The 23,185-nt window shown below is 38.2% G+C and overlaps 1 protein-coding gene across 1 annotated transcript; it reads left to right on the forward strand.

The window, feature by feature from the left end:
• The first annotated feature begins 15,893 nt into the window (after positions 1–15,893).
• On the forward strand, positions 15,894–21,358 carry LOC121995001 (endoribonuclease Dicer homolog 3b-like). Its single transcript, XM_042548864.1, has 13 exons — positions 15,894–16,078; positions 16,467–16,773; positions 16,931–17,248; positions 17,338–17,884; positions 18,053–18,261; positions 18,335–18,544; positions 19,200–19,706; positions 19,801–20,058; positions 20,231–20,380; positions 20,582–20,674; positions 20,735–20,825; positions 20,946–21,066; positions 21,157–21,358. Exons 1-13 carry the CDS (start codon positions 15,894–15,896, stop codon positions 21,356–21,358), a joined length of 3,198 nt encoding a protein of 1,065 aa, XP_042404798.1.
• The last annotated feature ends 1,827 nt before the right edge of the window (positions 21,359–23,185 follow it).

Consider the following 23,185-nt stretch of genomic DNA (forward strand, 5'->3'; position numbering starts at 1 on the left):
ACCTCAAGAAGAGGTGACTAATCCAAGGATCCACACATGACACACTCTCCACTAAAAAAAACACTCCTTCTCGGTAACTACCGGAGGTGGAGAAACTGTTGGAGTGTATACTGAAAGCCTAAGCTTTGTAAACATTCATTATGAATAAAGAATCACATTTGGTCAAATTATCTACATTTGTTTGTAGTTGTTCATTTAATTTATATTGTAGATAACATAGTATGTGGTGTCACATGCAGAAGATGATGTTATCAGTACCTTATAAATTATAAACAGTAGCTCACGACCAAAATGGAAAGGAACAAACCATTAGAAGGTCGTAGTGTAATTAGGTATTAGTTTATCTTGACTATATAATTACACTAGTACACTCAGAGTGTATTGAGTAGGACCATTTGAGGTCGTTTCTTTTACACTGACTTTATAAAGGAACAAAGACCTCGGTTATTATGGAAGTGTGTGCTCTTAATCCTAATATAATAACAAGCACATATATTTGATATTTATTTCTTTAATTTATCAATGGGTGAGATTTAGTTTGATGAATCAATAAGCCCGATAAGTTGGGAAATTGTATCACTTATAGTGTGTGTTGTTGATTATAGAAGGAAACTATGTCCTAGAGATACTAGGTTGATAATGTCCTCAAGAGGAGCTCATAAGGATTGTCATATTAAACCCTGCAGGTGGACTTAGTCCAACATGATGATAAGGTTGAGTGGTACTACTCTTGGACTAAGATATTAATTAAATGAGTTGTCAGTAACTCACTTAATTAGTGGACATTCGATATCTTAAACATAGGGAGACTAACGCACTCATAATAAGAAGGAGCCCAAAAATGTAATTTGGGATTGGTGCGGTAGTTCAATAATAGTTCTCTAGTGGAATGAATTATTATTGATAAAATTAAGTTGTGTGTTCGGGGCGAACACGGGATGCTTAATTTTATCGGGAGACCAAAACCAATTCCTCCTCTCGGTCCCTATCGTAGCCTCTTATTTATAGAGTTCTATACCCACCTATACCCACCTTCTATACCCACCCAATAGGGGCCGGCCAAGCTAGCTTGGGAACAAGCTAGGGCCGGCCTAGGTATAAGATTGGGTGGCCTTGAACCCAAGCTTGTAGGGTCACCAAAATAAATTAAAAGAATTTTAATTTTAATTTTTATTATGTGGAAGAAATAATTTATTAAAGAGAATTTAAATTAAAATTATCTCTCTTGTAAAATTTACAAAAGATTAAAGAAAGAGATTTGATCTCTTTCCTTATTTGTAGATTGGTGAGATATTTTATTTTCTCTTTAAAAATTATTCACATGTTGTAAAATTAAAATTATGGAAATTTCTTTTTATTAACCATGTAGAGATTTTTAAAGAGAAATTTTATTTTTTAAAATTTCCGAAAATAAATTAGGAAGTTTTAATTGTTGATTAAAACTTGTCCAATTTGTTCTCCAATGATGTGGCCGGCCAATATAGATTAAATTGGGAAATTTTATTTTATTTTTCTCAATTAAATCATGACAAGAAAATTGAGGAAATTTTATTGTAATTAAATTTCCTAATTTGCCTAGGCCAAGGAATATAAAAGAAGGGGTGAGGGTGCCTTCATGAGATACAACCTCTATTATTTTCTCTCCCTTTTTCCTTAGTGTTGTGGCCGGCCATCATCCTCTCCTTCTCTTCCTCTTGTGGTGGCCGAATACTTCATCCCTCTTGGAGTTCTTGTGGTGGCCGGATACTACTTGGAGAAGAAGAAGAAGAAGGAGAGAAAGCTAGCATCTCTTGGAGCTTGGTTAGTATTTTGGTTTTCTTCTTTGGTGAAGTTCTTCCTTTGTGGCCGAACCTTGCTTGGAGGAGAAGAAGGTGGTTGGTGGTTTCTCATCTCGGTAGATCGTTGCCCACACAACGTCCGAGGTTAGAAGAGGAATACGATAGAAGATCAAGGGGTTTTTCTACAAGGTATAACTAGTAATTTTTCTTTCCGCATCATACTAGTTATTTATGGAAATAATACCAAATACAAGAGGCTTACGTTCTAGTATTTCGAATATGTTTTTCGATGTTGTGTTCTTTTATTTTTTCTTTTCCTTGTGATTTGATTGTTCTCTTTGGTTAACCTAAAGTTATTTTAGGAAATTAAATATTAGATTTCTATAAAAGGTTTTGTCTAGTCGGTGGTGGTTGCTCCCATATCCAAGAAGTCCATGTGCCTCGCCACGTCAGTACTGGGAACCAATTATGGAAATTAATATTTAATGGAATTAATAACTTAAGGAGACTTGGGTCGAACGTGTTAAGTTCCGCAGGAGATCCAAGTCAAAACCTAAAAGAACAAATAGATTATGTTTTGGATCAAACGTGTTAAGTTCCGCAGGCGATCCAAAATTTAATTTAAAAGAACACATGGTAGCTAGGAAAAGGTTCAGACCTTTGTACAAAATTTTTGTACAGTAGAACCTATAGGTTTTTCGAGTAGCAACCACAATTGGTATCAGAGCTAGGGTTTTGCCTCTGTGTATTTGGTATTTAGTTTAATTATGCACATGTCATACATAATTTAGGCAGGATAATAGTAGGATGTGCTAACTTTGTAGATGCAGGATCCAACTATTATGGCTTTTAGTTATTATGTGTGTGATTGGACCCTTGGACATGTCAAGGGCATTTATATGTATGTGCATGATTGTATTTAAAATACAGCAGGAGCTGTATTTAATTTTATTAGGATTTTATTTTTTGATCTAGATACATGTACATTCCTTTTATGGAATATAGGATCAAAATGTAAAATTCTATTTCTGTCGCGGATCGAATCTTGCAAAGTGTGGAATCTTCTAAGGACCAAAGGCGCAGCGGAACTAGGAGCAAGATGGATGCGATAGCTAGATCCGGTGGCGGTGGCCAAATATGGCAGCAGCTTGGGATGACAACACACGGAGGACGGCTAGAGATAAAATCCATAATAGTTGAAAATTAGATTTTCTATTTATTGCTTTTATATTGTGCTGTGTGTGCATGTTAGTTTACAAGTTTAGTAGGCTAGCATAGTTAAAATTCCTCATTTATAAATAACTAAGTGGGAGAGGGATTTTAAGTAAATCCCATAGTCTCCATTACTGGTTTGTAAGTGATGCAAATAAGCTTGCGCGTTGGCTCTGAGTGCCTTCCTCCATAACGGATGAGCTTGTTTGCGGATCACTAGATCAGACTTCCATTTTTGGATGACTATAGGAAGTTAATTAAGAGCGTGTGATCTTCCCCAACGGAAGGGGCATAATCTTATTAATGGACTTAGTGTCAAGTAATGGTATACACTTAGACATATCTAATAGTATCCTCCCCAACGGAGTCACTGCTATTATTTGTGTGACCAAAAGATACCAACTATTAATTTTATTTGTCAAAAAGTTAGGTTGACAAAATAATAAAATTAATGGGTTAAAACCCTCCTTTTACAAATGTTGAATTTGTATACGTCCACACTAACGTGGCATACAAAATTCACGGTGTTTTGAGGTGTTGGTTAATTTAAAATAGTATTGTTTGAGGAATCAATATTATTCTAAATTTAAAGAGTTCTGACCAAAAGTTATTTGTGATTCTTAGGATGACTTTCAACCCACTGTCCATCATACTTCAACAGAATAGACTTACTGGACCAAACTACATAGATTGGAAAAGAAACCTAGACATTGTTCTTACTGCTGAAAGCTATAAATTTGTACTGACTGAGCAATGCCCTGAAGCACCTACTGGTGAATCTACTCAAGAGGAGATTGAATATCATAGGAAATGGGTAAAAGCTGATGAGATGGCGCGGTGTTACATTTTGGCTTCAATGTCAAATGTATTGCAACATCAGCATCAGGATTTACCAACAGCTTATGATATTATGAACAATCTCAAGGAACTCTTTGGTCATCAGGATAGGGCTTCAATGTCAAATGTATTGCAACATCAGCATCAGAATTTACCAACAGCTTATGATATTATGAACAATCTCAAGGAACTCTTTGGTCATCAGGATAGGGCTTCTAGGCAAGAAGCCATGAGAAAGATAATGACAGCCACCATGCAAGAGGGTACTCCTGTAAGGGATCATATCCTAAAGATGATGGCTTATCTGAACGAGATACAGATCCTTGGAGGAGAAATTGATGGGGAAACCCAGATCGATATGATCCTCCAAACGCTGCCTAGAAGTTTTGAGCAGTTCCGTCTGAACTATAATATGAATAAGAGGATTTATTCATTAGGGGAACTACTGACAGAACTTCAAGCGGCACAATTCTCAAATTCACTATGCTGAAAATGGTTCTACTTCTAAACCGAGAGGAAAGAAGAAGAAGAAACAAGTCGGTTCAAGAAAGAAAGTGAATAAATCTCAGAGTACGGGATTTAAAGAAGCCGAAGGGCAAGTGCTTCATCTGCAAGCAGGCAGGACATTGGAAGGCGGACTGTCCTCGTAGGAACCAAAACAAAGGTATATCTCATACTCTAGTTGTTGAAACATGTTTAGCGGTGTTATCTACCAGCACCTGGTGTGTAGATACGGGAGCCACTGATCATGTCTGCAATTCCTTGCAGGGGTTCCAGGAAACCCGACGACTATCTGAAAGAGAGATTACTGTCTACATGGGCAATGCTACTAAGGTGGCAGCTGTTGCAGTGGGAGACGTCTACTTATCTTTTAGTAGAAATAGAAATTTGATTTTAAGAAATTGTCTTTATGTACCCAGTTTTAGAAAGAATTTAATTTCAGTTTCTAAACTATTTTTAGATGGATATTCAGTTTCTTTCAGTAACGATGTAGTTATTAAAAGAAATAAAGTGATTATCTGTTCTGGTGCATTAGTTGGCAATTTATATACTTTAAATCCAATTTCTTCCACAAAGCAAAACATGGAAATTTATAATTCATCTTCTAACTCAAATAAGAGAAAAGAACCTTCGGAAATGAACCAAGCATATCTTTGGCATCTAAGGCTTGGTCATATTAACTTAAGTAGGATTCAGAGGCTTGTAGCCGATGGACTTTTGAGTTCATTAGAGTTGGAAAATTTTCCAACTTGTGAATCTTGCTTGGAAGGTAAAATGACCAAGAGGCCGTTTAAGGCCAAGGGGTATAGAGCCAAAGAAGTGTTAGAGTTGGTTCATTCTGATTTGTGTGGTCCTATGTCTGTCCAGGCAAGAGGAGGTTTTGAATATTTTGTCTCTTTCATAGACGATTATTCAAGATACGGATATATTTACCTAATACGCCGCAAGTCCGAGTGCTTTGATAAATTCAAAGAATACAAGGCTGATGTGGAAAAACGATTAGGTAAAAGTATCAAGACACTACGATCTGATCGTGGTGGCGAATACCTCTTAGGAGAGTTTAGGAATTACTTATCAGAGGCTGGGATTCAATCCCAACTGTCTGCACCTGGAACACCCCAACAGAATGGTGTAGCGGAACGAAGGAATAGGACTCTTATGGAGATGGTTAGATCGATGATGAGTTATTCAGAATTACCAAATTCGTTTTGGGGATATGCTCTAGAAATAGCAGTATACGTTCTGAACTTAGTACCTTCTAAATCAGTCTCTTCTACTCCCGTAGAATTGTGGAATGGGCGAAAACCCAGTCTAAGACATATTTGGATTTGGGGTAGTCCAGCACATGTGCTGAAACCAGATGTTGATAAGTTAGAATCCCGTACAGAAGTTCGCGTGTTTGTAGGATATCCCAAAGGAACGAAAGGTGGTTTATTTTATAGTCCTAAAGACCAGAAGGTCATTGTTAGCACCAATGCCCAGTTTTTAGAAGAAGACTATATAATGGATCACAAGCCCAGTAGTAAAGTTGTTTTAGAAGAACTAAGAGAGGACATGTCTACTTTAGTACCAACAGTACAAGATGAAGTACCACAAGAGACTGCAACACGTGTCACACATGATACACAACCACAGACAGTGCCCCGTCGTAGTGGGAGGGTTGTAAGGCAGCCTGAAAGATTCATGTTTTTGGGAGAGTCTTCGGACTTGATCCCGGGTAAACATGAACCTGATCCACGGACATATGACGAAGCACTCTAAGATATAGATGCAGCATCTTGGCAAAAGGCGATGAATTCAGAAATAGAGTCGATGTACTCTAATAAGGTCTGGGAGCTTGTAGAACCACCTGATGGTGTAAAAGTCGTTGGATGCAAGTGGATCTACAAAAGGAAAAGAGGGACAGACGGGAAGGTAGAAACCTTCAAAGCAAGGCTTGTTGCGAAAGGGTACACTCAGAAAGAGGGAATCGATTATGAGAAAACCTTTTCACCGGTAGCCATGCTTAAGTCTATCCGGATACTCTTATCCATTGCTGCTCATATGGATTATGAGATTTGGCAAATGGATGTCAAGACAGCTTTCCTTAATGGAAGTCTTGAAGGGAACATCCATATGAAGCAACCAGAAGGGTTCATTGAAAAAGGCAAAGAGCATCTAGTGTGCAAGCTCAATCGGTCCATTTATGGACTGAAGCAAGCTTCAAGGTCTTGGAACATCCGGTTTAATGAAGTAATCCAGTCATATGGATTTATTCAATGTCCGGATGAGTCTTGTGTATACAAGAAGTGTAACGGAAACGTGGTGGTATTTCTTGTACTATACGTGGATGATATTTTGTTAATTGGCAACAATGTCAAGGTATTATCAGACGTAAGGGTATGGTTTTCCAAACAATTTGATATGAAGGACTTAGGAGATTGTGCACACATTCTTGGGATCAAAGTTATAAGGGATCGTAAGAAAAGAATGTTGTGTCTGTCCCAAGCTTCATATATAGATACAATCCTTGCTCGTTTTAGCATGCAGGATTCCAAGAAAGGTTTCTTACCTTTTAGGCATGGAATAGCTCTATCTAAAGAGATGTCTCCGAAGACATCAAAAGAGATAGAGGACATGAAAGCAGTTCCTTATGCTTCGGCTGTAGGAAGCCTAATGTATGCAATGCTATGTACGAGACCTGATATCTGTTTTGCCGTGGGCATGGTTAGCAGATATCAGAGTAACCCTGGACAAGGACATTGGACTGCGGTAAAGCATATATTAAAGTACCTGAGAAGGACTAGAGATTATATGCTAGTTTACCAAGCAGACGATCTGCTCCCTGTGGGTTACACGGATTCAGATTTCCAATCAGATAGGGACAATAGTAAGTCTACATCAGGCTATGTGTTTACTTTAGGAGGTGGAGCCATTTCATGGAGGAGTGTTAAGCAGAAATGCGTTTCGGACTCAACCATGGAAGCTGAGTATGTAGCAGCCTCTGAGGCAGCTAAAGAAGCAGTATGGCTCAGGAACTTTCTAATGGACTTAGATGTGATTCCTGGTTTGCCCAAAATCATCACAATTTATTGTGATAATAGTGGTGCAGTTGCAAACTCAAAGGAACCACGAGCTCATAAGGCAAGTAAACATATAGAGCGCAAGTACCACCTGATACGAGATATCGTGAAGCGAGGAGAAGTTGTCATCGCCAAGATTGCATCAGCGGATAACCTGGCAGATCCTTTCACTAAGGCCCTTCCGGCGAAAGCTTTCGATCGGCATGTGGAGGGAATGGGAATCAGATGTATGGTAGAAGATATGGCAGCTTAGTCATTAGTATAAGTGGGAGATTGTTGGAGTGTATACTGAAAGCCTAAGCTTTGTAAACATTCATTATGAATAAAGAATCACATTTGGTCAAATTATCTACATTTGTTTGTAGTTGTTCATTTAATTTATATTGTAGATAACATAGTATGTGGTGTCACATGCAGAAGATGATGTTATCAGTACCTTATAAATTATAAACAGTAGCTCACGACCAAAATGGAAAGGAACAAACAATTAGAAGGTCGTAGTGTAATTAGGTATTAGTTTATCTTGACTATATAATTACACTAGTACACTCAGAGTGTATTGAGTAGGACCATTTGAGGTCGTTTCTTTTACACTGACTTTATAAAGGAACAAAGACCTCGGTTATTATGGAAGTGTGTGCTCTTAATCCTAATATAATAACAAGCACATATATTTGATATTTATTTCTTTAATTTATCAATGGGTGAGATTTAGTTTGATGAATCAATAAGCCCGATAAGTTGAGAAATTGTATCACTTATAGTGTGTGTTGTTGATTATAGAAGGAAACTATGTCCTAGAGATACTAGGTTGATAATGTCCTCAAGAGGAGCTCATAAGGATTGTCATATTAAACCCTGCAGGTGGACTTAGTCCAACATGATGATAAGGTTGAGTGGTACTACTCTTGGACTAAGATATTAATTAAATGAGTTGTCAGTAACTCACTTAATTAGTGGACATTCGATATCTTAAACATAGGGAGACTAACGCACTCATAATAAGAAGGAGCCCAAAAATGTAATTTGGGATTGGTGTGGTAGTTCAATAATAGTTCTCTAGTGGAATGAATTATTATTGATAAAATTAAGTTGTGTGTTCGGGGCGAACACGGGATGCTTAATTTTATCGGGAGACCAAAACCAATTCCTCCTCTCGGTCCCTATCGTAGCCTCTTATTTATAGAGTTCTATACCCACCTATACCCACCTTCTATACCCACCAATAGGGGTCGGCCAAGCTAGCTTGGGAAACAAGCTAGGGCCGGCCTAGGTATAAGATTGGGTGGCCGGCCCTAGCTTGAACCCAAGCTAGTGGGGGCCGGCCAAATTAAATTAAAAAGGAATTTTAATTATTATTTTTATTATGTGGAAGAAATAATTTATTAAAGAGAATTTAAATTAAATTATCTCTCTTGTAAAAGATCTATAAAAGATTAAAGAAAGAGATTTGATCTCTTTCCTTATTTGTAGATTGGTGAGATATTTTATTTTCTCTTTAAAATTATTCACATGTTGTAAAATTAAAATTATGGAAATTTCTTTTATTAACCATGTAGAGATTTTTAAAGAGAAATTTTATTTTTAAAATTTATGGAAACAAATTAGGAAGTTTTAATTGTTGATTAAAACTTGTCCAATTTGTTCTCCAATGATGTGGCCGGCAATATAGATTAAATTGGGAAATTTTATTTTATTTTTCTCAATTAAATCATGACAAGGAAATTGAGGAAATTTTATTGTAATTAAATTTCCTAATTTGCCTAGGCCAAGGAATATAAAAGAAGGGGTGAGGGTGCCTTCAAGAGATACAACCTCTATTATTTTCTCTCCCTTTTCCTTGGTGTGGCCGGTCATCCTCTCCTTCTCTTCCTCTTGTGGTGGCCGAATTCTCCCTCTTGGAGTTCTTGTGGTGGCGGATACTACTTAGAAGAAGAAGAAGAAGGAGAGAAAGCTAGCATCTCTTGGAGCTTGGTTAGTATTTTGGTTTTCTTCTTTGGTGAAGTTCTTCCTTTGTGGCCGAACCTTGCTTGGAGGAGAAGAAGGTGGTTGGTGGTTTCTCATCTCGGTAGATCGTTGCCCACACAACGTCCGAGGTTAGAAGAGGAATACGATAGAAGATCAAGGGGTTTTTCTACAAGGTATAACTAGTAATTTTTCTTTCCGCATCATACTAGTTATTTATGGAAATAATACCAAATACAAGAGGCTTACATTCTAGTATTTCGAATATGTTTTTCGATGTTGTGTTCTTTTGTTTTTTCTTTTCCTTGTGATTTGATTGTTCTCTTTGGTTAACCTAAAGTTATTTTAGGAAATTAAATATTAGATTTCTATAAAAGGTTTTGTCTAGTCGGTGGTGGTTGCTCCCATATCCAAGAAGGCCATGTGCCTCGCCACGTCAGTACTGGGAACCAATTATGGAAATTAATATTTAATGGAATTAATAACTTAAGGAGACTTGGGTCAAACGTGTTAAGTTCCGCAGGAGATCCAAGTCAAAACCTAAAAGAACAAATAGATTAAGTTTTGGATCAAACGTGTTAAGTTTCGTAGGCGATCCAAAATTTAATTTAAAAGAACACATGGTAGCTAGGAAAAGGTTCAGACCTTTGTACAAAATTTTTGTACAGTGGAACCTATAGGTTTTCCGAGTAGCAACCAACAGAAACCTCGTACAACACTCACACAACAAATACAACACACGCAAGAAGAAAAATACAAGAATACAAAGAAAAACCTTCTTCTTGCTCTTGTTGCTTGTTGATGCCACTTGAACATTGGAAGTGCACCTGCACTTGTCTCCAAGAGCTTCCAAGAACTGGCGGTGAATGTCGTGGAAGAGCGCGTGAAGATCGGGAAGGAGGATTGCACCGTTTGAACGCTTCATCGCCTTTATATCTACACTTCTAGGGCTTCCAATCGATTGGGGTTCCTCCCAATTGATTGCCATGTTAAATCCCAGCAGTCTCGGCCATCCAAGACCTGCATCTTGCGTAACGGTCGTATCTCAATCGATTGGTGGTCGATTGGGGAGCCTTGAATCGATCGGTTGATTGATTCAGAGCACTTCTGTGTTCTCTGGATGAAGGCTTGAATCGATCGATCGATCAATTTAAGCTTCCTCGCGATCGCGCGAGAAAACCAGCTGCCAATCAATCGGTCGATCCATTGTCGATGCCCAATCGATCGGCTGATCGATTGAGAATGCTTCTGTGGGCACGATATAAGCTCTCAAACAATCGGCCTATCGATTAGGCTATTGTTTATTGCAGCACTCTCCCAATCGATCGGTTGATCGATTGGGCTTTGGTCCAATCGATCAACCGATCGATTGACACCCCCTTGACTTGCCTAACTCAAGCCCGAGGTCCCCAAACCCAACATTTGATCAACCGTGACCTGTTGGGACTCCTCGTGCCTAGCATCCGGTATACCTTGACCTGCTGGGACTTCTTCACCAAGTGTACGGTCAATCCTTTGACCCACTTGGAGTTTTTTCCTTGTGCCAAGTGTCCGGTCAACTTTGACCCACTTGGACTTACCATCTCGTGCCAAGTGTTTGGTCCTCCATGACCCACTTGGACTTCCACCAGATGTCCGGGACCCATCTATATTTTCTCATACCAGGTATATGGTCAAACCTTTAACCTACTTGGGCTTCCCAACACTAGGTGTCCAGTCAACCTTGACTCATCTGGATTTCTACGTGCCTGGCTTTAATCACTAGGTCTTTCCTTCTACCTAGCTTCACTCACTAGGACTTTCCATCTACATGGCTTCACTCACCAGGACTTTCACCTAGTTTCACTCACTAAGTCTTTCCTTCTGCCTAGCTTCACTCACTAGAACTTTCCATCTATCTGACTTCACTCACCAGGACTTTCACCTGGTTTCACTCACCAGGATTTTTTCATGTCTAACATCTAGTTAAGACTTTCTCAGTCAAGTATCCAATCAACCTTGACCTACTTGACTCTTCTTCACATCAAACTGGTCAATCTTTGACCAAAGGGGAATTGTATCAACAATTTTCCTAATCAGACGATTGTATCTGCAATCTCCATGTATTGTCAAACATTGAAACCCAAATATCAAGACTTAAACTTGAGTTAACTCAAGCTTAGTCAACCAAGTCAGCCTGACCTAGAGGATATTACACCAACAGTTTATTGTGACAAAAACGCGCCCAATCGATCACCTGATCGATTGCCGCAGTCCAATCGATCACCTGATCAATTTGGCCACCTTTTGTTTGCTTTGCGACACTCTCTCAATCGATCACCTGATCGATTGGCATAGCCCAATCGATCACCTGATCAATTGGGCCACCTTTTGTTTGCTTTGCGACAATCGATCACCTGATCGATTGGGTTTCGGCTGAATTGATTACTCAATCGATTCACCGCACCACTTCGTGATATTACTCCCAATCGATCTACTGATCGATTGAGACTTGGCCCAATCGATTACCCCATCGATGTTCCAATTCTAACTAACTCAATTGAGTCTAGGGTTCCCTTGCCCAATATTTCGGTCAACCGTGACCTATTGGGACTTCTTTACCAAGTGTCTAGTAAGCCTTTTTGACCCACTTGGACTCTACTAACTTCCCGTTGGACTTCCCTTTACCTAACCTCAATTAGGACTTTACCTTGCCAACGTGCAGTCCTCCTTGACCCACTTGGACATTCCTTTGCCTAATCGCTATTAGGACTTTTTTTGCCAACGTGCGATCCTTCTTGATCCAGTTGGACTTTTCTTACTAACGTGCAATCCTCCTTGACCCACTTGGACTTTCCTTTAACAACATGTGATCCTCCTTAATCCACTTAGACTTTGCTTTGTCTAACCACAGTTAGAACTTTACTCTTACCTAATCCTAGTTAGGACTTTTCTTGCCTAACCTCTAGTTAGAACTTTACCCTTGCCAAACCTTAATTAGAACTTTCTTTATCTAACCTCCAATTAGGACTTTATCATTGTCTAACCCCTAGTTAGGACTTTACTAGTAAGTATTGGTCCTCGATGACCTACTTGACTTCTCTCACATATGTCCCACAATATATTGTCCAAACATGTTGTTCACAATATATTGTCCAAACATCGAGACTCAAGCTCGATTCCACTTGAGCTTAGTCAAATTAGTCAACCTTGACCTAGGGACAATTCCACCAACAATCTCCCAACAATTGTAAGGTGTGATGGAGAGACTGCAAGTCAATTGCACTCTTGGATAAAAGATATCCTAAATGGGCTTTACCTAATCAGTCATACTAGAAAATAGGGACATCGTAAGGTACGCGCTTAAAGCTTTCCTTCGAACCTATTGGACTTTTGATCATCAAGTGTCTGGTCAACTGTAATTTACTTAGACTTTTTGTATCTTATTAAATATCTAGTTAAACTTAACCTACTTAACTTTTTGCTCAACTAACTTAAAATATCGATCAAACATCAAAACTCTAACTCGAGTCAATTAAAGTTTGGTCAACCTGATCAATCTTAACTAAAGATTTATTATATCAATAATTTTTTCCTTTTGATATTTGATAATGTAGGTCCATTGGCGACCGGCTAGAGGGGAGTGAATAGCCCTACAAAGAAAAATGAACCTTCCTCGAACTTTATAGTTTTATTAAACTAATAGTTGCATAAAACAAGTTTAAGAAGTAAACTAAGAGTAGAGGCACGAAGGGGTTACTTGGTTACAATCGGAGAGGTTGTTAATCCAAGAAAATTGAAAGCTCAGTAAACAGTCTCCTTCAGACAGAGAAGCCTCTTACAACGTTGATGGCTCACAAACAAGTAGTAGAACAAACTAGAAGTGTTTACAAGTGTTGTTTTGAATCATTGGAACCAAAGCTATATTTATAGCCCTGGTTGGGATGCCTGGAAGAGTTTCAAGCGCTTCTAGGAGATAAAACCTTATCCCCATTGCAACGCAACGTAACGCGCCACGTCGCGTTTCAAATAAAATTTAGTTATGGGCGCCCGGACCAGAAAGTCAACTTCTAGTTGACTTTTTAATCTGGGTCTTCCGCTCCGGTTCCATTCGTATTGGTCCAGGTCTTCCACTCTGGCTCCACTCTCTTGGGTAATCTAAACCATCCGGAATAGGGCTCACCCGAACCCAACTTCCTGCCTTCGGGCAGTCTTCCGCTCCAGCTTCTCATCCCTCAGAAACGTCGCACGCCTCCTTCTCGTCCGCTCGCGTACTCTTCCGTAGCACCTCGTCCCTCGAACGCACCGAACCCGTCAGCTCTCTCCCATGCCGTCATTCTCGCTAGCTGTATTTTTCGCTCAAATTCCTGTGCTTCTAAGTTTCTGCACACTTAGACACAGAGATTAAATACTAACAGGACCTAATCTAACTTGGCTGATCATATCAAAACTATCTTGAGGTACTAACAAATAATATATTTAAGTTAGACTAAATCATTGGCCCAACATCCTACATCTCATGCCAATGAACATTTCCTAACTTAAACCCTTCACCAAAGTATTGCTTAGTGTATATAGTATCACATATAGCCTAAGTGGAAGATGAAGAATTAAGTCTTCATGAGGTGAGCTAATATGAGATTAACAATACCTACAATAATTGTCATTAAAGAATTAAATGCTAATTAGGTAATTTAATATTTGATATATAAAGGAGGATTTAAGCTAAATGGATGCTTATGGTACCTGGCAAGGATAAACCTTGGTATATAAAGAAAAAGCTTAATTTGATTTATGCATCTTAAACCTTGGAATCTAGTTTTTTTTTTCCTCCTCTCTTTCCATTAAAAATAAACTTTGGTTGTTGTCCGATCCCTACATAAGGTCATCCGCTGTGCTCGCAAGAAGTGTATTTAATAAGAAAGAGAATTTTCTTTAAATTATATATATAATATTTTATTAGAAGAAAATATTCATATATCTTATATGTAAGAAAAGGCTTAAATGCAAATGTAACAGGCCAGGTGGCAATTATATATATATATATATATAAAGTATAAGAAATATTATTTTTTTAAATAATAAAATTTTAAATTATTACCATTAAATTTGATGATTTTTGATTGCTTAGGTAACTAAAATTTATTTATTGTGAGATTATTTATTCATCGTACATATGACAATGAATAATTGTTACTAAGAATATAAATTAAAAAATAATACATAATTGCATTGCAATATATATCTAAATTGTCTCTTCTTTTTTTCATTGTATATCTAAATTGTTTTAGTATTCAAAATATATTTAAAAATAGATATAATTTGATGAATCGTTAGTATAAAAGTAATATTTATTTGTATTAAAAAAATTAAGCAGAAAAAAAAAAGTAAAAATTAGTTTTTGTGTTGTTCAGAAAGACTTCTCATTTCTCAAATTAATTTTTCGAATCTATAAATTAAAATTTCTTCATTGATTTCTTAAAAGGCTCATCAAGCCCTCGTAGACATGGCCCAACAGTTTCAGATGTAACATGGATTTTTAGAGGACATTGTTGGATTCTTTGTTGGGACATGTACTGACACAGAATTTAATGAAAAAATTTAGACTGAACACTAGTGTGCCAGAGTACTCGTGCATAGAAAAAATTTACGAGTTTGTTTTCACGAGCAATAGATTCAACATTAAACGATCTTATAGGGATGACGAAGATAACGGAGTTAACTGTAGATGATTTACTATTGTATTTCTATGATATTTATCATGAAAACTCTGACGATATGTATTTCTATGATTTACTGCCAACCCCCTTCGGCTAACTGCAAATGTAAGAGTTTCTTTCTAACCGCAAATTACATCGATCGCGACTGAAAATTTCTTCTGGCAGTCGATATCGTCTGGATATTGTTCTCCTTTCCTTTAGAAGAAAATAGTCATCCGAAGACGAATTGCAATTCCACAAAGACAAGGCTCGATAGTCCTGGTGCATCGTCCAAAGTAATCCCAGTCCAAGGCGTTCGAGGAAAGAACAGACATGAAAACAGCTCGAGATTCGGCGGCGCGGGAGGTGCTGCATGAGCTCGAGAAGCAAGAATTCTGCATCCTCAAATAATATATAAAGCTTAAAGCTAAACTATCATGTAAACTATTCTCTCCTCTTCGCAGGCATAAATCAACGTCATATTTACAAATATTATACAAAGATAATTTAAGATTCAAAATAATATCCAAGGATATAGTCACACAAGAGGGATCAAATTTTTGATCTCGCTGCTATCTACATCGCAACTTTCCTTCAGGCGACGAAACAATGAGCTATAGCTAGGTGTTTCATATTGGCATTTCCTCTTGGCTCTAGCGATCGATTGCAGCACCATTGTCCTCTCCTGAAGCGGTGGCAACAATAACCGGATGAGAAGAATTGCTATTGCTTGTGTTGGATGGAATAATAGTAGGAAAGCAGCTTGTTATTATTAGTTGAAATTAAAAGAAGCAGTTGATGTTGATTGAGGCCGACGGGCTCCGGTGACGGCCCTGGCTAGCTCCGGCGGCTGCTGTTCGATGGCTAGAGCTGTTGCTCTTGCTGATTTGTTGGTGTTGCCGAGTTGGGAGGAGAAGAAAAAGAAAGGAAGAAGGCTTGCTGCAGAGTTTCAGGAGAAAGGCAAGTTGCTGGTTCTGGGAGAAGATATGCTGATGCTGGTGTTCGGAGGGGAAGAGAAAGAAGGGATAGGTGTCGGGTGGCGAAGGCAGCGCTCGGAAGAAGAACGGCGCGTGGAAGAGGGCCGGCGCGTGGAAACCTGCGTGGCGAGCGGCGGTGGAGACACAAAACACCATGGGACGAAAGAAAAAAAAAAAGAGAGAAGAAAAGGATTTTAAACGATTGATTATTTATATCGATACAGGATGTTAACAAATTTTAAATTTCATAGTTTTTTTTTTTTTTTTACTTTTTGTTCCTGATAAGGAACAGTAGTTAACATAAGTTACCTTCTAAGCTTGCTTTTACTGGGATAGATAACAATGACAAAAGTGTATGTGCGGGTGATTCATGATTTGTATGCAAGTCTGAGAAAGTTTCCCTCCAACTCCTACCTTTCAGCGCACAAGTAAACCAGCCCGTTGTTGTTAAAACAGATTAATTTCATCTTTTGATCCATTCTTTTTTCTTCTTTTCTTTAGGTTCTTCATCCCGAAATCAATTTTTCAGTTATTCGAGAAAGATGGTTTACACGGGTGTTCTCTGACATTGCCACCGAATGCTGCATTTCAAAAAATAGTAGGTCCTAGGACCTGCAGTTCGAACTTAGCAAAACAGCTTGTGGGTTTAGATGCTTGCAAGAAGAAGTTGCATGAATTAGGAGCGTTGAGTGACCGTCTTCTTCCTTTTTATAAAGATTCTCAGGAGACCAAATTTGCTGGTTCTAATGAATCCACTACTGGAGCAGGTAGGGGTCAGTAGGAGCTCCTCTCGGATATCAGTTATCATAACTAGGAGGGTTAGTAAATAATTGTTAATAGAAAACTTGCTAATCATACAAGTTCCCTAAGCACACATGGCTCTTCATAGTTCAGACATCCAATAATCATGCTACTTGTAGCATTCACGAAACTCTACTGATTATTTTCATTGTGTATTTGAAGGGACAACTAAAAGGAAGGAGCTTCATGGGATGGAAAGGGTCCGTGCATTACATGGAACTTGGGCTCATGAACCTGATGGTATCACATTGAATGCGTATAGGATACATTTTGTTTGTGACCAAGGAAAAGACAGTTACTCAGATTTTGTCATGTTACTCGATTCATCACTCGATGACGACATAGCAAGTGAAGAAATAAAGCTCTACTTGACCCCTAACAAAATTGTCACCTCAGTTATTTCTTCTTGTGGGAAGATCGACTTAATTGCAGAAGAGGTCCTATAATAAACAATTTTAGTGAAATTAGGAATAATTATTTGTAGTTTTAATTACTACAGTTTTCTTATATCATTAGTTCCTTTCAGATTGAAAAATCCAAATTATTCCAAGAATTTTTCTTCAATGGGATGTTTGGTAGGCTTTTTACTGGATCAAAGGGATCAGGACTTAAAAGAGAATTCTTATTTGGAGAGCAAAAAATGCCTTGGAGCTCTTCGAAAATGTACCTACTTTTGCCACTGGAACCCTCATCAGGTGTAACAGATACTGGTAGGAGAATAGATTGGATGGTTATTAACGAGTCCATATCTGTCGTTGAGTACTTGAAAAAGATATATTCAGTAGATGATGAACCTGGAAATGCAACCACATGTTCTCCAGTTGCATGTGAAACATGTGTGAATTCCCAGTTCATAAAATTGGCCAACAATGCTCTTCCTGTTAGGTGCCTCAAAGATTCAGTAGTCTTTTCTATTCATGATGGAAGAATCTACTCTGTTCTGGATGTGATAAATGATGTTTCGTCAGATGATCCATTTGATCAGATACATGCACCGAAGCTCACACAACCATTGTTACTACTCAAACAAAGTCATAACCCAGACAACCTACTTTCAAGATCAAGATTTAAAGGTTTGTAAATTTGCAAGTAATATCTATCTTCAGAATGTTTATATGATGTATGCCTCTAGCACACTAAAGAATTATCAGGTGTTGGATTCCAAGATAGAATGAGTTTTCATCAATTCTTAAATAGTATTTCATTCTGTAGTTATGTAACAACCTAAAATTTTGCTACAGGTGATTCCAGTGGGGAAAAGACAGCGGAGAAAGAACAAGTGCATGCCCGCATGCCTCCAGAACTTCTGGTTCACATAAATGTATCAACTGATATCTTGAAGTCATTTTATTTGTTACCATCAATTATGCATCGATTGGAGTCGTTAATGTTGGCCTGTCAGCTTCGAGATGAAATTGCTTTCCACCAAATTCAAATACCGATCTCCCTGGTTTGTGTTTTCAGTGTATTTTTTTTTCCTTTTTGCTTGGTCTGCAATATTCTATATTGTCTGTCTTGTTTAGATTTTGGAAGCAATAACCACTGAAAGATGTTGTGAGAGTTTCTCTTTGGAGCGTTTGGAGCCTCTAGGGTACTCATTGCTCAAATATGCATTGAGTTGCTATCTGTTTTTAAAATATCCTACAAAGCATGAAGGCAATCTAACTGCCTGCAGATCACAAGCAATTCGTAACTCAACACTTCATAGGTTGGGAACAAGTCGTTGCTTACAGGTATATTGTCTTTCCACCTTTTCTTTTTCAGTTGCTCAAACAAATTTTTTCACAATATCAAATTTCCTCTGGTGGAAAGATAATCATGGAACGCTCACTGCAGAACAACGAGTGCTTTTGGATTTATTCTAATGGCCGGTGGAAATTTCCGTGAGAATGCACTGGTCACTTCCAAAATTAATCTGTTCAAAAAGTTGAATATTTAAAATTACTAAAAAAAAAGTAATTTGATCATCTCATTCCTTTGCGTGGTTTTGATGCACTAATAGAGATGTACCATGGCTACACTATGAATAGTGCAGCGATCAAGCTGTTGATACTAGGGTCGACCACCTTAAATGTATCTTGCTGCACAACTAAATATAAATACAAGTTGGATAATCTGCCGGACCCCTCTGCACTTCTCAAATTTACTCTAATAATGGAAAACATCCGTAAGATTGAGTTGATCAACTAACTCAATCAACTTCAGAATTAATCGGTACGAAAAACTAGAAAACAGGAGGTGGGGAAGATCCTCAATTATATATAAAATTTAGTTCAAAAATCTAAATTATTACTTTTGGCATGAATATGTTGTTGTATAGCTTTGTCTGACCTCAATCTGTAATTCAAAACGATTATCTTCAGATTCTTTTATGATGACAATCTGCAGGGTTACATACGAGATAATGCATTTGATCCGTTACTTTGGCTAGCTCCTGGACAGATCTCCATCCACCCTTTACCGTGCGTTTGTGGGGTGGACACTTACAATGTGCCTATTGAAAGGAAATATACGACTGAAGAGGTATCTGTTGTGGTGGGAGTACCTTGTGATAGAGGTCACAGGTGGATGCGCTCCAAGACAATTGCAGATTGTGTTGAAGCTCTAGTTGGAGCATACTATGCTGGTGGTGGTTTAAGTGCAGCACTTTCATTAATAAAGTGGCTGGGAATTGATATCACAATCGACAAGGTGTTAGTTAAAGAAGCCAAGATTAGTGCCTCTCATTCGATCCATCATTTGAAAGTTAACAAAATAGAATTGCTGGAGTCAGAACTAAACTATATCTTTTCTTCCAAGGGACTATTACTAGAAGCCATCACACATCCATCATATCAAGAGTTAGGACTTGACTTTTCATCAAAAAATGAGTTAGGACTTGGCTACAGTTACCAGGTTCTAGGCTAGAAATAGCTCTTCAATTTATCTTTTAAATTTGGATTTATTTGTTATCGATGTTGCTTTCTAAATATTTGATTGTTCATTTCAGAGACTTGAATTTCTAGGTGACTCAGTGCTGGATTTGCTAATAACAAGGCATTACTTTCTGAGCCACAAGGATGTTGGTCCTGGAGTATTTAGTAATGAAAATTTTGCACAAATTGCTACGAGAAATAATTTTGACAAATATCTTCAGCATGGTTCCAGGATACTATCAGAGAAAATTAAAGAATATGTTACCGCAATTGCAAATCATCAATGTGGTAAAGATAAGCAGATGCCTAATGGTCTTCCCAAGGCTCCGAAGGTTCCTAATGCTTGTGGTCTCTTGTCATGTGTTTCCAGTTTGTGCATAACTTGTTCACTTCTCGACATGTGAACTTCACTGAAAGCTTCAGAGTTCTATGGTTTACAGCTTTCAGTGTTTTTGGTTATAATTTTATGAAGCTTGTGCTTATGCTTGTTTTTTCTCTGGTCAGGTTCTGGCAGATATTTTTGAGAGTATAGCAGGGGCAATATTAATAGACACCAATTTCAATCTCCATGCTGTTAGGAAGATTTTTGAACCCCTGCTTTCCCCAATTATAACTACGTCACAAGTAGCTTTATGCTTGTTGAAGCAACTGAAGGTCAGAGGTTAGCTTTCTGAATATTGCTTCATGTAAACATTTTTCTTCAGTTCATAAAAACTAACCCTAGACAATTTCTTCTGCCGAATAGATTTCTTTCACTAATTTTCATTTGTGATTTCATGTCTAGGGAAAAGAGAATTTGCTGCATATTTATCATAATACTTTGTTTGGAATTTTAAACTGTTCTTTTCGTCACAGGCAGAAGATATCTCTCATGATCAATGTACACCCAAAAGGGACAAAGAGCCGTCTATCTCTACTACTACTGACTCCCTTCAGCTAACTGCAAATGTAAGAGTTTCTTTCTAACCGCAAATTACATCGATCACGACTGAGAAATTTTTCTAGCAGTCGAGATCATCTGGACATTGTTGCCCTTTAAAAGGAAATAGCCATCCGAAGACAAATTGCAAATCCACAAAGGCGAAGCTTGATAGTCCTGGTGCATCATCCATTTCCCTCAAATTTTCTTTCGTAAATGCTGTTGCTCTTTATGATCTTTCAGCTAATTCTTCCTAAAGCACTTTCTGAAATGATATCTGTTTTGGCCTCTGTTCTAAAGACCTTCCAATTACTGTTCCAATTCGGACGGAGAAAGGGGGTCCTCGCACTGCTCTTTTCAATCTCTGCAAGATACATAGGTGCCCGAAGCCCCATTTCAAATTAAAAGAAGAAAAATTCAGGTCATTTGGATGAGTCACGACCTTGTATATCATGCTCACATCTGAAAGAAATCCCATTAGCTAATTAGCTCAGTTGCCTTACTCTTGCAGGACTCCAATCATACTCAATGGGGTGCAAACACCCAACTTTAACCTCTTTAGAGCAATTGTGACTCTGCACATTCCTAACTCTAAAGTAATCACAGTCCAAGGCGAGGAAAAAACAAACAAGAAAACAGCTCAAGATTCGGCAGCGCGGGAGGTGCTGCTTGAGCTTGAGAAGCAAGAAATCTGCATCCTCAAGGAGTTATGACCTCGTTGCTGAGAAAATGTGGTGTGCTTGAGCCGAAGCCTTATAATGTAAGTACTATATTTATTATCTCGTAAATTTAGTATCAATACTAACGCACTCCTTTCAAAGTGTGGAGTCGAACTTTAAATATAAATGTTGTATCTAATATTTTGTTAATTAATATCAGTTCTAGTGTAACTCCTTATAAAGCGCGAAGCTAATATTTTATAATATAATTAGTTTCTTGCTTTATTAGTTAGAATAATTACTTAGGTGATTTAATTTATCATGGATCTTAAATAAGAAACAAATAAGATAGAAATCAACTATGAATAAAAAGAGCAAACAGCATGAAACAATCAAGAGAATTAATTCTATTTTCTATGACATCTACTTTCATAAATTAAATCTACAAACGTAATTGTAGCGAGACAAACAAAAATAACTCACCTCGATACGAGTTTCCAGATGAATGCTTATTAAATCCCACGTGCATCTTTAAGCTTAATCACAACTCAACCTACAATATACGAAACCAACAATTCCTTAAACAGGCAATACAAAAGTGGGGGGAAAAAAACTCAATGTCGCTAGAGCTTCATACCATCACGTGAGAAGATTTAGTAAGGATATCTATGATTCTGGAGAGATGAAATAAAATTTTCTCCAAGCCTGCATCAATTTTACAAATCCTAACTTGCCCCTCAAGGAAATGTAGGGCACCGAATAGCGCCAGGAGAAATCTGAATTCGATTTGCTGGAAGGAATAAAAAAAAGGGTTACCCTTTTGCTTTATGCGTTAGCAGCAACCGCAAGCACAATCTCATGGTTGCAAAGCGACGACAGCAGAGACAATCGGCGGCGGAAGAAACAACCGGCGACGACAGCGACGAAGAGAAACGGAGGGCAGCGAGTCGACGATCAGGTAGCGAGGGCAAGGATTAAGATCACCTGTTAGAGAGATGTGGGAAGCAATGAGATTTGAGGCTTAGGGTTTGAAATAATGAAGAGGAGGATTCGAGGAGGAGGGTATGTAGCTTTTAATCAAACCTTTGTAATTAGTCCATAAATTTTAAACTTTTACAATGTAGTCGTTGAAAATTTACTACTCCGCCAAATTCACCTTCTTCCTCGTCGGCGCCGCCCTTGCGCCGCCTCTCCTACTTCCACCTCTGGATCATCTCCTCATCATATGTCTTTTGCAACCGGATCAGGCGTGTCGTCGTCCTCCAAAGTCCAACGGGCATCTGATGCAACAATTACCTCTACAACAATGATGACCCCTCCTGCCCTCCACCTTCTGAAACCACACTCGGAAGGTGATCATAAAGAGGAACGGAGAGCAGTGACCGACTCGGCGCCTCCGGAGAAGGTGGCGGTGGGACGTCGGGACAATGGAATGAATGTTCGACCGCGCGGAGATGTTGATCAAGATGCATTACGGCTGCCTGATCGCTCAGCGCTAGGAGTCGGAGCAACGCCGGTTCTTGGACCGCTGCCTGCAGCCGCCTTCCTAGTAATTAATTAATTAAACCTCCATTTATTTGCTTGCTATTAATTTGTTATTTATACACACACAATAACGAAGGAACACTTCAAATCCAACAAATATATAAAGCTTTAAGCTAAACTAATCGTGTAAAGAATTCTCTGCTCTTTTGCAGGCATCTACTATATCTGGAAATTTTGCTGTCATGCAGAGCAAATTACACGAGACTTTATCTCTGCCTTTTTGGCATTGTGTTTATATGAATATAAAACATGTGTAAGCTACGGAATTTATATGTATATACACACTAATATGTGTAAGCATGTTTCCTGATCCATTTTCTATGGGGGATTTATTAC

This window comes from Zingiber officinale, chromosome 6A (genome assembly GCF_018446385.1).
Source record: "Zingiber officinale cultivar Zhangliang chromosome 6A, Zo_v1.1, whole genome shotgun sequence".
NCBI lineage: Eukaryota > Viridiplantae > Streptophyta > Magnoliopsida > Zingiberales > Zingiberaceae > Zingiber > Zingiber officinale.